The following is a 16,744-nucleotide window of genomic DNA, read 5'->3' on the forward strand; positions in this document are numbered from 1 at the left end:
ATTATGCTGAGTAAAATAAGCCAGACACAAATACTATATGGCTCCATTTCTACATGTTCCTAGAATAGGCAAACGTATAGAGACAGAAAGTAGAATAGAGGTTATTAGGGGCGGGCAAGAGGGCAGTGGGGAGCTATTGTTCAATGGGGACAGTTTCTGCATAGGATGAAAAACATTCTGGATAGAGGTAATGATTATACAACTTTGTGAATGTGCTTAATGCCACTGAATTTTCTACCTCAAAATAGTAAAAATGGTAAACTGTATGTTATGTATATTTTACCGTAATTATTTTAAAAGCTGAGTAAGTTCTGAAGATCTAATGTACAGCATTAAACTATAGTTAATTGTATGTAATGTATTATATACTTGAAATTTGCTAAGAGAGATCTCAAGTGTTCTCACCACAAAAAAGGGGCATGAGGTGATTGATATGTTAATTTGATACACTAATCATTTCACAATGTATACATATATCAAATCATCACATTGTACACCTTAAATATATGCAATTTTTGTCTACCATACTTAAATAAGACTGAAAAAGAAAGCTGATTTTTAAAAAGGCTTTCCAAATGGTAATAGGAAAAGAGAAAGGAAATCCTTTGAGTTCTTACCTAGCATTAACAAATGAATTTTACTTTCCCCTTTCAAGCATCATCTAGTTAAAGTAAATACTGCACATCAAATATGGGTGAAGCATGTATGTCCTTCTTGTTCAAGGTACGCGATACGACTCAGGAACCTTGCGGACGACTATCATTTATGAAGGAGCCAAAATCCACAAGAGGCCTGGTGCATCAAGCTATTTGCAACTTAAACATCACTTTGCCGATTTATACAAAGGTATGGTAAAATCTGCTATAGTGCAATTCAGGCAGAGTAGGAATTGATTTTTAAATCTTGTTTTAGGTCAGTGCAAAAGTAGTGGCAAAAACAGCAATTACTTTTGCACTGACCTAATAAAATGAATACCAACAAAGACTGATTGAAACCACGTGTAATAATCACGTTTGATTCTCTGTCAGATTTATGATTTCCACTTAAGAAAAAACGTAGTGCCACCTGATTTCACGTTAAATGCACTTTGATGCAAAAATTCTATTAATACACATTGGGCATGCAAGTAAGAAAATTTGGCTTCAGATTTAACTTTTTGAAGAAATTTTTAAAACTAATTGGCTTTTCTTTATTATTGTTTTCATGTGCTTTCCTGAGACCATACTAGTACATTTGGCCCTGTGAAAATATTAGAGTTCATCAGCTTCTGTTTACTACCAATTCACAGGTGGCTTACATATTATTAAATTCAGAGTTGCCCCGTGGTATTTTATTTTTTCTAAGTAATTAACTATTAATCTTCTAACTTATCATATTTTAAGAGCATATAAACTAGTGTGATGGTGCACACCTGTAGTCCCAGCTACTCTGGAGGCTGAGGTGAGAGGATCACTTGAGCCCAGGAGTTCAAGGGCAGCTTAGGCAACGTAATTTGTGTAAATTGTTGGTTAAAATAAAAAATACTAGAAATAGTTGATTAGTAAAAAACATATCGCCATGTTATGAGTAGATTTAAAACATTGTTGAAAAGGAGAAATACATTAATTTCTGACCCCAAGTCTACCTACAGGAATTACTTTCTTTTCAAACCTCTCCCTGTCATGTAATTCCTTGAATACTCTGATGAAATCAAAGAAGACAACTAAATCAATTAAATTGTTGTGGATAATTTATGTTTCATTCTTTTAAATTTTTTTAACCAATATTTCTTTTGAATAGGAAGCTCCCACATGGCAATCTATAGGTGGATGCAGAAGTTGTCAGTGTCTATATAACAGGTTGGGAAGGGTGATGAGTGGTGACTGCTGAGACCTGGAGGGGAAGTAGGGATATATTTAAAATCCTAAATCTTGACATCATAAAACAAAAAATGTCCTATACTTCTTTTTCCCCACCACAATTGTTAAATTTTATATTTGCTTAATGAATTATTCTTGTAAATAGAGATCAGCCATATAGAGAAAAGCTCATAGCATTAGGTTTGACATTGTAAATTTTTATTAAATCAATAAAATAAAATATTATTTATATATTTAAATATACATGTTATTCCAAGAATTAAAATATAGAAATGGGTATATCAACCCAAATGAGCATAGTTTCATTGTATTTTGATGGTGCAGAATGTATTTTGGGGTTTGTATTGCTGATTAGTAGTGAGTCAGTGGAGGCAGTATGCCAATAAGAACCACAAAGAAATATGTACTGCTGCGGGCAAGCCACCTGAGTGTTAAAGAAAGATGACTGAGCTTTGGCTGATTTCATGAGCTTTCAGTGTGCTCTAAGAGAAAGCATTAACTTTATTATTACATTTTATTTCTAAGTCAAGACATACCAGACACAGCTATTAATAGTCCAGTACAATTAGTCCAGTACAAATAGTCCAGTACAATTTTCTAATTCCTAACTCAAAAAGAAAAAAAAAAAAAACCCAGACATTGTACATTGAAAATATACCTTAGTATTTAGTAGCTCTTGGCTGGGCACCATGGCCCACACCTGTAATCCCAGCACTTTGGGAGACCAAGGCAGGAGGATCGCTTGAGTCCAGTAGTTCAAGACCAGCCTGAGCAACATAGCAAGACCCTGTCTCTATTAAAAAAAAAAAAAGAAAAGAAAAGAAAAAAAAGAAAGAATTTAGTAGCTCTTTGTTAGAATAATGCTTCTAAATATTGTCTGTGTATTGAAAATTTTCCACCATATGCTTATTTGTAGCTTTTAATATTTTCAACCAATATCTGTAATGATTGGGATATTATCATCACTATTTCTAAAGACAGATGCCATCCAGTTCATTTAAGGTCAAACTTTGAGACTTCTGTGGTGACCTAGTATCTGGAATTAGTATATTTATAATATTGGTTCTTTTGTCTCTTGATTCTACAAACTTTGTATTTAAGCCAATCTTCTTTTCTGCCTGTCTTCCATAAGCCGTTAGTAAGAAAAAAAGAATGTGCTGACTGTATGCTTGCCTGTTGATGCTTGTTGAAAGGGTATTTATTTACTCTTTCCTTTTCTTCTAAATACTCTCTACTCTTCCTTCTCTCTTTTTTCCATCTTGCATGGCATCTTGGGGCGGAAAGGAATCAGAGTCAGATCAAGAACAGGAGGAAGAGGTAATTTTATGACAGTGTCACTTGTTAACGGCTGTGTCATTGCTGTAACCACTAATAACAGCACATAGTTAACCTGTGTTTTTAGAAGGGGTAGGCGGTTCTTCTTAGTAATTAAAGGGGCACAATTTCACTTAACCTCTCTAAGCCTCTGTTTTCTCATCTTGTGGAGCAACTTAAGGGAATAGTAAAGTTTCCCTATAAATTGTTGCCATGTCTCTATGCAATACTATATTTCTCCACTAACTACTGAGAGCTAAACCATTATCTCAGGGGTTCTTAGTCAGAAGACATCTAGTGGTTGAAACTCTTTGTATACCAAGACATTATTAATGTCTTAATTTTTAATTAAATGTCTTAGTACATTAAAAATGTACTAAGACATTATTTGCCTTTTAAACTTCTATATCCTCACAAACTATAGAGGAGTCTTCCAGAGGCTATACTACATGTGATGATATTGCCACTCTGGCAATTAATGGAATGTATGCTTGCATACTCTTAGGTTCTAGCACTTTCTCAGCCTTCATTTGTAATACGGATATCTATTTATACATATCACACACCATCAGAAGTTTTTCAGGCTCCTCAGTAATTTTTGGGAGTGTAAAGGGGCCCTAAGACCAAACAGTTTGATAAACACTGAGACCAAAAAACTTTAAGAAGCATATAGTTGATTCCTTAGACTATAATAATGCAGAACTATGCTAATAATAAGAATTTCTTATAAAGTGGGATCTTTACTAAGTGTTGCACATGCCTCATCAATATTGATCTCTCACAACCACCTATGAGTTGTTTGTTATTAAATACTACATTATTGATGAAGAAAGCAAGTCTTAGAGAGGTTACCTTGAATAAATAGCTATATGAATTAAACCTGCTTCAATATTTAAAGCAAATGTGTGTTTGTCTCCGTTATAAAGATCTGAAAATGCCCAAATATTATAATAGAAATGAAAAACATAATTGGAAAACTTAAAATAATATATTTGTTTCTAAGATAGACAGATGCATATGTTATTTGTTATATGTAAATGTTTTCAAATATACTAGTTTTCTTTTTTTAAATGTTATTCCAATGCATTCAAAATAAAAAATATAATAAATACCCTTATACCCACCAGCTTAAAATGTAAGCCCTTATCAGTTCAGAAGATGCCCCGGCTTCATTTTTTTTCTGATACCTTGCAATGGAGCAGGGTGAGAGGGGTGACTATAGACTCACTGTCCTGCTGCACATAGCCATATACACAACCGACTTAAGACCGAAGTCATTCTTTCCCTCAACTGCACAGTCACTCTTTGCTTCACATACTCCATTTCCTTCCTGTACTCAGTGACCCTACCACCACAGCTGTTAAAAATGACAGGGAAGCCAATTTTGCCATGTTCACAAATCACTTTTTTCTGTTAGATGATTTTCCTACTGAATACTTTCTGGAACTATTTAGGGCAATAGATCCAGTTCATATTCTTTTCAGGATCTGGAATGCTGGCTTATTATTAATGATAATGAAACTAATTCTGTAGAACACATCACCCTAGCGTTGCTGTTTGTCATCCTTTCCTTTATCTCCACTAAATGGATACTTATTATTTAATACTGACTTCACCCTTTTTCTGACGTATTCCCTAAATATGTATTCCAACATCAAAACCAGCCTGGGTCATATCTTCCCAGGATTAACATGCTAGAAAGGATTTTCTACCTGTAGTGTCTAGAAAACAGAAGATTTTTTTCAAAGTCAGGATAAGAATCATGGAGACTCTCAGGAAAAACTGTAGCAAATGACTCTGACCTTCCTATAGCTATGGTGTCACCCAACATGTATAATTATGAATAGGAGCTTTTTGTGCACACCAGGGGCTATGAGCCAAGGCAGTATTTGTAACCATTCAATTTATGTATGTTTTCTTTCAGATCGATATGACATCAGAAAAAAGTAAGAACTTAAAGAAAATTGAGTTTGTTTGAAAGCTGGCTACCCTAAAAAGAAGCATGAATTAAAATGCAAGCTAGTTGCTATTACTAACCACTATAGTAATTAAATTTTTATATTATCCTTATTAATCATTAATATATTTATAAAAGCAGCTTGGCCAGTTAAATTACAAATATACCTAATTTGCGAGCTAATTAGCAGTAAAATGCAATGATTATTCATCTAAGCATTCACTTTCTTTTGACATCCTTGTTAACCCTGGTATTGCTGTTATGCTTGTTTAGAAACCCACCCTACCGTTTTGTCCATTTGTTAACATAACATTGTCATCTCATTATTTTTTAAGCACTGACATGACAGTATCACTTTTTATGTAATGCAATAGTGACTTCTGTAGAGAGCTCATTATTTTGGTAGGATACACCTGCAAAAGTGATACTGTCTAATAGTTCTTAGCTGAAGCTAACCCCATCCAATGCCTGCCCCCTTCCCCATCACTCTTTTGCACTTTTTACTGTGGTGAAGTGTAACCAACGTCTTTAGAGCTGAGGTCTAACAGACTTCTGTGAAAACTTTCTGGAAAAAAACCACAAAACAAAAATAAACAAAAATGAAGAGCCAAGAATGCAAAAATTAAAACCCCCTGGATAAAATTACTAATCACAACAGCATGTTATTATAGGGTTAATTTTAAATAATGATGCAAATCCCAAACCTGATCTAGTAGAGAGAGAACTGGTTTTGACAGACCTTAAAAGAGCTATCTTAGAACTCATTTCAGGTTTGTAATATCCAATTAAGATTTTAGTTTGTTGGACTATTTCTAGTGACTCTCTGGCTTCTTGTGTGGAAACTCCAGTTGAATTTTACAGATTTCTGCTTTTGTGCCCCAAATGCTTTTTAAAAATCTGATTTTTAAAGTTTATTGAATATCAATAAACTTTATTTCAGAGTTTATTTTGATTTGCCCTATTTCACAGTATATTCCCAAAATGAGAAAACTTAGAACCATGTTTAATATGCTCATCTGGCCCTACACAATGATCTGAGGGCTTTTTTAAAGTCCTAGGACAATGTAATTTACTACTAAGTTATGGAAGTTGCTTTGAAGCATTATGTTAAAGCATTATTCAGATCTAGAATATTTGAGATTCTGGATGTTTTCATTGGTTTATATAATTGAACAAATTTGTATTGGTATAAATTATTTTAATAAATTTATATGTGTAAATTCACATAATGTATCTCCTCAACAAATACAGATTCTCCCAAGAGAAGGCACTTTTGTTTATATGATATATCACATTGCCTTCATTGATTCCTTTTTTTTAAGTGATTTTACTTTATTCTCTCACTTTCTTCTTCAGAACTACTCCATTTATTTAAATGGCCTCTTATTTTGCTCCCCTGATACAAACTAGTAAGAATTAAAAATTAATTCATCCATATGGCTCAATTGTTAAAAAAAGAAAAAGAATGTTACCATGTTGCTATAATGCCATGGATTTTCCTGAAGGATTTCTAGGTGTTTTGAGTGTTTTAGAAGTTTTAAATACAGACTCAAGTTTGCTTTTGTTTTAAAGATAATCATTAAATAATCTTCATCTAGGTATAAACTAATCTCTAAAGAAGTGCTCTGTGGAAGTGATTCTTACCTGAAGTCTTTTTATGAGTACATTTTAGAAGAGTTTACTGAGTTTTCTTCCTTAACCTTAATGGGTGTAAGCCCCCACAACCTAAGCCTCAGTATACCACCTTCAGCAGCTTATGCATGGACTCGTAGGGAAATAAGTACACTTCGCCACAGTAATGTTTTACATATCTGTTCTAAATTCCCGCCATCCTCCTGCCCATGCGTTTCAGCAAGGCCGCCTCTCCCAGCAGTTTTACTCCACCTTTGCTTTGCATGGAAATAACTTGGCTTACATAAACTGTGTGTGTGTCCCGTGTGACTGTCTCTGACTTGGGTTGCCATGCATCACATTTTAACTTTGGACTCACTTATAAGTTTAATCACAATTATTGTTTCTGTTGTTTTTCTTTCCTTTCCTTTATTTCCCTCCTTGGTCTGTCCATTCTGTGTCTAAACAAGGAGGTTGCTCCAAGGAAAGGACCATGCCTCGTAGCACCAGACTGTTTGTTTCATTGTTAGGTGTGAATTTCCCTTAGATGAAATGCCGGTTTGCAGCTGATTCAGATATATTTTATATAGTGTTTGTATATTGGTAGAACTTAACATACTGAATTTCAGATTTTTATATGATTAAAAATGTATATACATCATTAGATGTTATTCTGAGCTTGCTACTACTGGCTTTCTCCTAGAGGAAATCAACTTTCTGCAATTTCTAATGCTTTTTTTCTTATTTTTTCCCCATGGTTGGTTTTCTTTTTTTTTTCAACATTGATCTGTAACATCTGAACAATCTTGAGATATCTCTGTGTAATTTCACTGCGTTCTTTGTTTTGATATGTAGTGTTTTTGTGTGTGTGTATGTGCGTCTTGTTTTAGCTTTGTTGTACGTGTGGATGTGCTACAAGTGAGAAAAATTAAGCAAGTTATTTCCTGCTCATTTTTCCTTTTCAGTTGTTTTTTTTTTTCGTTAGCCTTGCTTTGCTCTTGTACCCTGAGGCCTTGTGGATCTACCATTCCCAGCCCATTTTGTTGCCCCTCCCACCACCACCACAGGAAAAGACGCTGTGTCGTTTCAGTCCTGATTACATTTGCCAATATCTTTTTTGATTTCCATTTTACTTTCAATGTTTTTCATTCACATCAAAGATGATGAGACAGAATCTACAGAAACATCTGTCCTGAAAAGTCACCTGGTTAATGAAGTTCCTGTCCTAGCAAGTCCGGACTTGCTCTCTGAAGTTTCTGAGATGAAACAAGATTTGATCAAAATGACCGCCATCTTGACCACAGATGTGTCTGATAAGGCAGGTTCTATTAAAGTGAAGGAGCTGGTGAAGGCTGCTGAGGAAGAGCCAGGAGAGCCTTTTGAAATCGTTGAAAGAGTTAAAGAGGACTTAGAGAAAGTGAATGAAATCCTGAGAAGTGGAACCTGCACAAGAGATGAAAGCAGTGTGCAGAGCTCTCGGTCTGAGAGAGGATTAGTGGAAGAGGAATGGGTTATTGTCAGTGATGAGGAAATAGAAGAGGCTAGGCAAAAAGCACCTTTAGAAATCACTGAATATCCATGTGTAGAAGTTAGAATAGATAAAGAGATGAAAGGAAAAGTAGAGAAAGACTCAACTGGGCTAGTGAACTACCTTACTGACGATCTGAATTCCTCTGTGCCTCTTCCCAAAGAGCAGCTACAGACAGTTCAAGATAAGGCAGGGAAGAAATGTGAGGCTCTGGCTGTTGGCAGGAGCTCTGAAAAGGAAGGGAAAGTCATACCCCCAGATGAGACACAGAGTACACAGAAACAGCACAAACCAAGCTTGGGAATAAAGAAGCCAGTAAGAAGGAAATTAAAAGAAAAGCAGAAACAAAAAGAGGAAGGTTTACAAGCTAGTGCAGAGAAAGCTGAAATTAAAAAAGGTAGTTCAGAAGAGTCATTAGATGAAGACCCAGGTTTAGCCCCTGAACCCCTTCCCACTGTCAAGGCCACATCTCCTTTGATAGAAGAAACTCCCATTGGTTCCATAAAGGATAAAGTAAAGGCCCTTCAGAAGCGAGTGGAAGATGAACAGAAAGGTCGAAGCAAGTTGCCCATCAGAGTCAAAGGCAAGGAGGACGTGCCAAAAAAGACCACCCACAGGACACCTCCAGCTGCGTCACCCTCTCTGAAGTCAGAGAGACATGCGCCAGGGTCTCCCTCCTCTAAAACAGAAAGACACTCTGCTCTTTCCTCTTCTGCAAAAACTGAAAGGCACCCTCCAGTATCACCATCAAGTAAAACTGAGAAACACTCACCTGTGTCACCCTCTGCAAAAATGGAAAGACATTCACCTGTGTCATCATCGAGTAAAACTGAGAAACACTCACCTGTATCACCCTCGACAAAAACTGAAAGGCACTCTCCTTTGTCATCTACAAAAACAGAAAGACACCCACCTGTTTCGCCTTCAGGCAAAACAGACAAACGTCCACCTGTATCGCCCTCCGGGAGAACAGAAAAACACCCGCCAGTATCGCCTGGGAGAACAGAAAAACGCTTGCCTGTTTCACCCTCCGGAAGAACGGACAAGCACCAACCTGTATCAACAGCTGGGAAAACTGAGAAGCACCTGCCTGTGTCACCTTCTGGCAAAACAGAAAAGCAACCACCTGTATCCCCCACCTCAAAAACAGAGAGGATCGAGGAAACCATGTCTGTTCGGGAGCTGATGAAGGCTTTCCAGTCAGGTCAGGACCCTTCTAAACATAAAACTGGACTCTTTGAGCACAAATCAGCAAAACAAAAGCAGCCACAAGAGAAAGGTAAAGTTCGGGTAGAAAAAGAAAAGGGGCCGATACTAACCCAGAGAGAAACTCAGAAAACAGAGAATCAGACAATCAAACGAGGCCAGAGACTCCCAGTAACGGGCACGGCAGAATCCAAAAGAGGAGTTCGTGTTTCCTCCATAGGAGTTAAGAAAGAAGATGCAGCTGGAGGAAAGGAGAAAATTCTCAGCCACAAAATACCTGAACCTGTTCAGTCAGCGCCTGAAGAAGAAAGCCACAGAGAGAGCAAAGTCCCCAAAGAAAAGATGGCTGATGAGCAGGGAGACATGGATCTACAGATCAGCCCAGATAGGAAAACCTCCACTGACTTCTCTGAGGTCATTAAGCAGGAGTTGGAAGACAATGACAAATACCAACAATTCCGCCTGAGTGAGGAGACAGAAAAGGCACAGCTTCACTTAGACCAAGTACTCACTAGTCCTTTCAACACAACATTTCCACTCGACTACATGAAAGATGAGTTCCTTCCGGCTCTGTCTTTACAAAGTGGTGCCTTAGATGGCAGTTCTGAAAGCCTAAAGAATGAGGGGGTAGCCGGCTCTCCGTGTGGCAGCCTGATGGAGGGGACCCCTCAGATTAGTTCAGAAGAAAGCTATAAGCATGAGGGCCTAGCAGAGACCCCTGAGACGAGCCCAGAAAGCCTTTCTTTCTCACCAAAGAAAAGTGAGGAGCAAACTGGGGAAACAAAGGAAAGCACCAAGATAGAAACCACCACAGAAATTCATTCAGAAAAAGAGGATCCCACAACCAAAGACATTACTGGTGGCTCTGAAGAGCGAGGTGCCACAGTCACTGAGGACTCAGAGACCTCTACTGAGAGTTTTCAGAAAGAGGCCACTCTAGGCTCTCCCAAAGACACAAGCCCTAAAAGAGAAGATGATTGCACAGGCAGCTGTAGTGTAGCATTAGCTAAAGAGACACCTGCAGGACTGACTGAGGAGGCAGCCTGTGATGCAGGTCAACGTACCTTTGGTAGTTCAGCCCACAAGACACAAACTGATAGTGAGGCTCAGGAATCCACAGCCACCTCAGACGAGACAAAGGCCTTGCCGCTGCCTGAGGCTTCTGTAAAGACAGATACAGGAACTGAATCAAAGCCTCAGGGAGTCATTAGAAGTCCCCAAGGGTTAGAACTTGCACTCCCTAGCCGAGATAGCGAAGTCCTCAGTGCTGTGGCTGATGACTCATTAGCAGTGAGCCACAAAGACTCGCTGGAAGCCAGCCCTGTGCTAGAAGATAACTCTTCACACAAAACCCCTGATTCTCTGGAGCCAAGTCCTCTGAAAGAATCCCCTTGCCGTGACTCTCTGGAAAGCAGCCCTGTTGAACCAAAGATGAAGGCTGGAATTTTTCCAAGTCACTTTCCTCTTCCTGCAGCTGTTGCCAAAACAGAACTCTTGATGGAAGTGGCCTCTGTGCGGTCCCGGCTACTCCGAGACCCTGACGGCAGCGCTGAGGATGACAGTCTTGAGCAGACATCGCTCATGGAGAGCTCAGGGAAAAGCCCCCTTTCTCCTGACACCCCCAGCTCTGAAGAAGTCAGCTATGAGGTTACACCCAAAACCACAGATGTAAGTACACCAAAACCAGCTGTGATTCATGAATGTGCAGAGGAGGATGATTCAGAAAACGGGGAGAAAAAGAGGTTCACACCTGAAGAGGAGATGTTTAAAATGGTAACCAAAATCAAAATGTTTGATGAACTTGAACAAGAAGCAAAGCAGAAAAGGGACTACAAAAAAGAACCCAAACTAGAAGAATCTTCTTCATCTTCTGACCCAGATGCTGACTGTTCAGTAGACGTGGATGAACTGAAACATGCAGGCAGTGGAGAGAATGAAAGTGCTGTCCCTGTGTTAGTAACTTCGGAAAGCAGGAAGGTGTCTTCCTCCTCAGAAAGTGAACCTGAGTTGGCACAGCTAAAAAAAGGTGCTGACTCAGGCCTTTTACCAGAACCAGTGATTCGAGTACAACCTCCTTCTCCACTTCCATCAAGCATGGACTCCAATTCCAGTCCAGAAGAAGTACAATTCCAGCCTATTGTTTCCAAACAATATACTTTCAAGATGAATGAAGATACTCAGGAAGAGCCAGGTAAATCAGAAGAAGAAAAAGATTCTGAATCCCATTTAGCTGAAGACAGTCATGCTGTTTCCACTGAGGCTGCAGACAGGTCTTATGATAAGCTAAACAGAGACACTGATCAGCCAAAAATCTGTGATGGCCATGGATGTGAGGCCATGAGTCCTAGCAGCTCAGCCGCTCCTGTCTCTTCAGGTCTACAGAGTCCAACTGGTGATGATGTTGATGAACAGCCAGTCATCTATAAAGAATCATTAGCTCTCCAAGGCACTCATGAAAAAGACACAGAAGGAGAAGAGCTTGATGTTTCTAGAGCAGAATCTCCACGAGCAGATTGCCCCAGTGAAAGCTTTTCATCTTCATCCTCTTTGCTTCATTGTTCAGTATCTGAAGGAAAAGAATTAGATGAAGATATATCTGCCACATCTTCTATTCAAAAAACAGAGGTCACAAAAACTGATGAAACATTTGAGAACTTACCAAAGGACTGCCCCTCTCAAGACTCATCCATTACTACTCAAACAGATAGATTTTCCATGGATGTTCCCGTGTCTGACCTAGCTGAGACTGATGAAATCTATGATCCCCAAATCACTAGCCCTTATGAAAATGTCCCTTCCCAATCTTTTTTCCCTAGTGAAGAAAGCAAAACCCAAACAGATGCAAATCACACCACAAGTTTTCACTCTTCTGAAGTGTATTCTGTTACCGTCACATCCCCTGTTGAAGACGTTGTAGTGGCAAGCTCCTCTAGTGGAACTATTTTAAGCAAAGAATCTAATTTTGAGGGCCAGGACATAAAAATGGAATCCCAACAGGAAAGTACCTCGTGGGAAATGCAATCAGACAGTGTCTCTTCGTCTTTCGAGCCTACTGTGTCCGCTACAACAGCAGTTGTTGGTGAACAAATAAGCAAAGTCATCATCACAAAAACTGATGTGGATTCTGATTCTTGGAGTGAAATTCGGGAAGACGATGAGGCCTTTGAGGCTCGTGTGAAACAGGAAGAGCAAAAGATATTTGGTTTGATGGTAGACAGACAATCACAGGGTACCACCCCTGACACCACTCCTGCTAGGACCCCAACTGAAGAGGGGACCCCAACAAGTGAGCAAAACCCATTTCTGTTTCAGGAAGGAAAATTGTTTGAAATGACCCGAAGTGGTGCCATTGATATGACCAAAAGGTCCTATGCAGATGAAAGTTTTCACTTTTTCCAAATTGGTCAGGAATCCAGGGAAGAGACTCTCTCTGAAGATGTGAAAGAAGGGGCTACTGGGGCTGAGCCCCTACCACTGGAGACATCAGCTGAATCACTAGCACTTTCAGAATCAAAAGAAACAGTGGATGATGAGGCAGAGTTACTTCCAGATGACATGAGTGAGGAAGTAGAGGAAATACCTGCGTCGGATGCTCAACTTAACTCCCAAATGGGGATTTCAGCCTCCACTGAAGCACCTACAAAAGAGGCTGTTAGTGTAGGGACCAAGGACCTCCCCACCGTGCAAACAGGTGATATATCTCCTCTGTCTGGTGTAAAGCAGATATCCTGCCCCGACTCCTCTGAACCAGCTGTACAAGTCCAGTTAGATTTTTCCACACTCACCAGGTCTGTTTATTCAGATAGGGGTGATGATTCTCCCGATTCTTCCCCAGAAGAACAGAAATCAGTAATCGAGATTCCTACTGCACCCATGGAGAATGTGCCTTCTACTGAAAGCAAATCCAAAATTCCTGTAAGGACTATGCCCATTTCCACCCCAGCACCTCCATCTGCAGAGTATGAGAGTTCACTTTCTGAAGATTTTCTGTCCAGTGTAGATGAGGAAAATAAGGAGGATGAAGCAAAACCAAAGTCCAAACTCCCTGTCAAAGTACCCCTCCACAGAGTTGAACAGCAGCTCTCAGATCTAGACACCTCTGTCCAGAAGACAGTGGCTCCTCAGGGACAGGACATGACAAGCATTGCACCAGATAATAGAAGCAAATCTGAATCTGACGCTAGTTCTTTGGACTCAAAGACCAAATGCCCAGTAAAAACCAGAAGTTACACTGACACAGAAACAGAGAGCAGAGAGAGGGCAGAGGAACTTGAATTAGAATCAGAAGAAGGGGCCACAAGACCAAAGATACTTACATCCCGATTGCCAGTTAAGAGCAGAAGCACTACATCTTCCTGCAGGGTGGGCACGAGCCCCACAAAAGAAAGTAAGGAGCATTTCTTTGACCTTTACAGAAATTCCATAGAATTCTTTGAGGAGATTAGTGATGAGGCTTCCAAGTTAGTGGATAGGCTGACACAGTCAGAGAGGGAGCAGGAGATAGTTTCAGACGATGAAAGTAGTAGTGCCCTGGAAGTATCAGTAATTGAAAATCTGCCACCTGTTGAGACCGAGCACTCAGTTCCTGAGGACATCTTTGACACAAGGCCCATTTGGGATGAGTCTATTGAGACTCTGATTGAACGCATCCCTGATGAAAATGGCCATGACCATGCTGAAGGTATTTGCCAGCCACCGGGATTCCCTGTGCTACGCATGTCATAAAATTGATATAGTTTTTTTGTATGTTTGTTTTATTTGATGATTTGTGTCTCATTTTCTTTAAGCTTTCTGTAGTGGCTAATGTGTTTGTGTAAGCCCTTTGTGTTTTGTGCTTTCTTTGTATACTCTTGTCTAAGAAAACAATCTCAAGATTGAGTAATGAGAATGCTTATGGAAAACATAAACATAATAACCAGGCAACAGTGATCTTGCCTTTCTTTAGCCTCTGCACGTAATAAGGCCATGCGAGCTTTGAGTTTTGTTGTTCTGAAGTCCCAAGCTTAGACTCAAATTAAGCACTTTTGCACATAAATATATTGTATTTTGTTTCATAGTATGAAGACTCATTGCTTTTCTTCTTACCTTTGCATACTTTAAAATAATTTGTACTTACAATTTTGTAATCATTAGGAAGCCATTTGCTTGAGAAGATTTCACATAACATGAAATTCTAATTGTTGTGGATCTGTTTTTGATTCAGAAAGGTTGGATTTCAGATACCATTGGTAAATACTTTAAGCAAACAAACCTAAGGTAAAAATATGTTTTTCATTTATGTGGTAGATGAATGTGGAATATACTCTCATTAGATGCGGCAGACAACAAAAACTCAAACTTTGCACAGTTTAAGTTGACTGTGAGGGGATGATGGCTCTTTGACTTATAAAGAAGGAAACCATAGATGGCTTTGAAACGTAGCCTGTGTTCTTCCAGTATCTCTACAATGAAGACTGTCATTCTTAAATTGAAGTTATACAAAATTTCCTACACCATGGTCTAAAATGCTGCCTATCAATCAGTGGGAGTTAAACATGAATGGGAAAATTATAGTTTATAGGAGTGAGTAGTATATAAGCTTAATAGCAAGAAGGCAGAAACTTTGCCCAAAAGACATATATGCATACAGATACAGTATACACATAAAAATGCATATGCTTTTATCCTCGTTTCTCCAAGGTCACCAGGACCAAATGCTGTTTCTGGCCACACTCATCAGGATGGCCTGATCAGCTCATGATCAACATCTCTTGTGAATCTCTGATGTGATTCCTTTCAGACATGACCTGGAAATGATCTATCCCTCCACAAGCAATAATAGGAGGTCCTAGCCAATTGCTCCACTTCTGCATCCCAGTTATGATTTCTCTGGTGTTTCATGAACAAGATGGTGGTCTTCTTGGTGGGCAGTATTCTCTCCAATAATTTAAAAGAAAAGTCATAAGATTACTAGAAATCAGCAACTTATATAATTATGTCTAGTAACTAGTCTTGATTAAAGAGATATGGAAGCAGATGGTTTTCATGATTCATATTAGATCTATTCCCCATTCCACCCCGGAAATCAGACACACAATATGATCTGAAATGTAGTATCTAGTTTGCGCTTTCAAATATTTGGAGAAGTGACTTCCTTTCTTTGAATGAATCAGTACTGTGGTTCCTCTCCTGTCATAGACAACCTTTGGCCATTCTGTTTTTGACCTTCTCCAGATCCACAGGATGAGCAGGAACGGATCGAGGAAAGGCTGGCTTATATTGCTGATCACCTTGGCTTCAGCTGGACAGGTAAAAAGAATGTGACCCAGGTTTTCAACAAAACCTGACATAGATGCATCAGTCAAGTGTCATTCACAGCATAAAAGGTACCCCCCACTTTCTTGAGAAAGAATATATGAAAAGAAGAATAAACTAAGAACTAGAAAACCTGGGCTCTGCATCAGCTAATGGTATAGCCCAGGGCAGGCCTTTTATCATCTCTGAAATTTAGAATAATAGAACTTTCTATTTGAAGACTTAGAGAATATACCAACCTTCAGGAACCTCCGTCGGCAGTTGTGGATATCTAAATTTGGGGGAGATTATTATGTTTCAAAATCATTTTTAGATGTAATTTTTATCAAATTTAATGTGACATTTAACCAGGGCTCCTTCTTTTAGATACCTTATGTCAAAAATCTTCATAGTAAACAACACTAAAAATTGCTTTGGGTAAGTGTTAAAACACACATGAATGAGATATTTCACTATTATTTTTGAGAAATGAGAGTGTTTAAGTATAGAAATTTTATGTTAATAATTTATTAAGGAAAAGTGAATTCTAAAATCAATATACTTTATTTACGCATTATGATTTGTAGGTTTTAAAAACTATACATTTTCATCTACGTGTGGCTTAACCTATTAAAGCAAGATTCTCAGTCTGGCCTTTTTTTTTTTTAGTATCACTTGTGACTACTTCAAAGAGACAAACATTGTAAAATAATATTCTTCTCCTTTCCATTTCTTAGATTTGGTGATGAATAGGAGCCCATAATACTCATAAAGATAACTACTAATTTAGAGTACATGACTGGAAACAGGAGAAGTGGCCACTTTCTCACTTTTAATAATTTTAAAGTAATTCTTACATACTGATCAGACTTAACTAATTCGGGGTTTTAGGGGAGAGAATGATACCAAACTATCCGTGATTTACTTACTAGATAACATTCAGAATTATTTATTTTGCTTTTTAAATACGTTTGTATCCATACCTACAAAGTAAAT

The 16,744-nt window shown here is 38.6% G+C and overlaps 1 protein-coding gene across 50 annotated transcripts in view; it reads left to right on the plus strand.

The window, feature by feature from the left end:
• The window catches only part of ANK2 (ankyrin 2), a 689,728-nt gene that overhangs the window by 651,173 nt on the left and 21,811 nt on the right, over positions 1-16,744 (plus strand). For 42 of the 50 annotated variants that reach the window (XM_012502792.2, XM_030799074.1, XM_030799062.1 and 39 more), the window contains 4 exons: positions 724-846; positions 3,144-3,176; positions 5,098-5,119; positions 15,689-15,763. In XM_012502792.2, coding sequence (XP_012358246.1) covers positions 724-846; positions 3,144-3,176; positions 5,098-5,119; positions 15,689-15,763 — 253 coding nt within the window. Of the gene's footprint in view, positions 1-723; positions 847-3,143; positions 3,177-5,097; positions 5,120-7,901; positions 14,157-15,688; positions 15,764-16,744 lie in introns of all 50 variants that reach the window. The other 8 variants (XM_030799037.1, XM_030799039.1, XM_030799040.1 and 5 more) reach the window with 1 other exon arrangement.

This window comes from Nomascus leucogenys, chromosome 18 (genome assembly GCF_006542625.1).
Source record: "Nomascus leucogenys isolate Asia chromosome 18, Asia_NLE_v1, whole genome shotgun sequence".
Lineage (NCBI taxonomy): Eukaryota > Metazoa > Chordata > Mammalia > Primates > Hylobatidae > Nomascus > Nomascus leucogenys.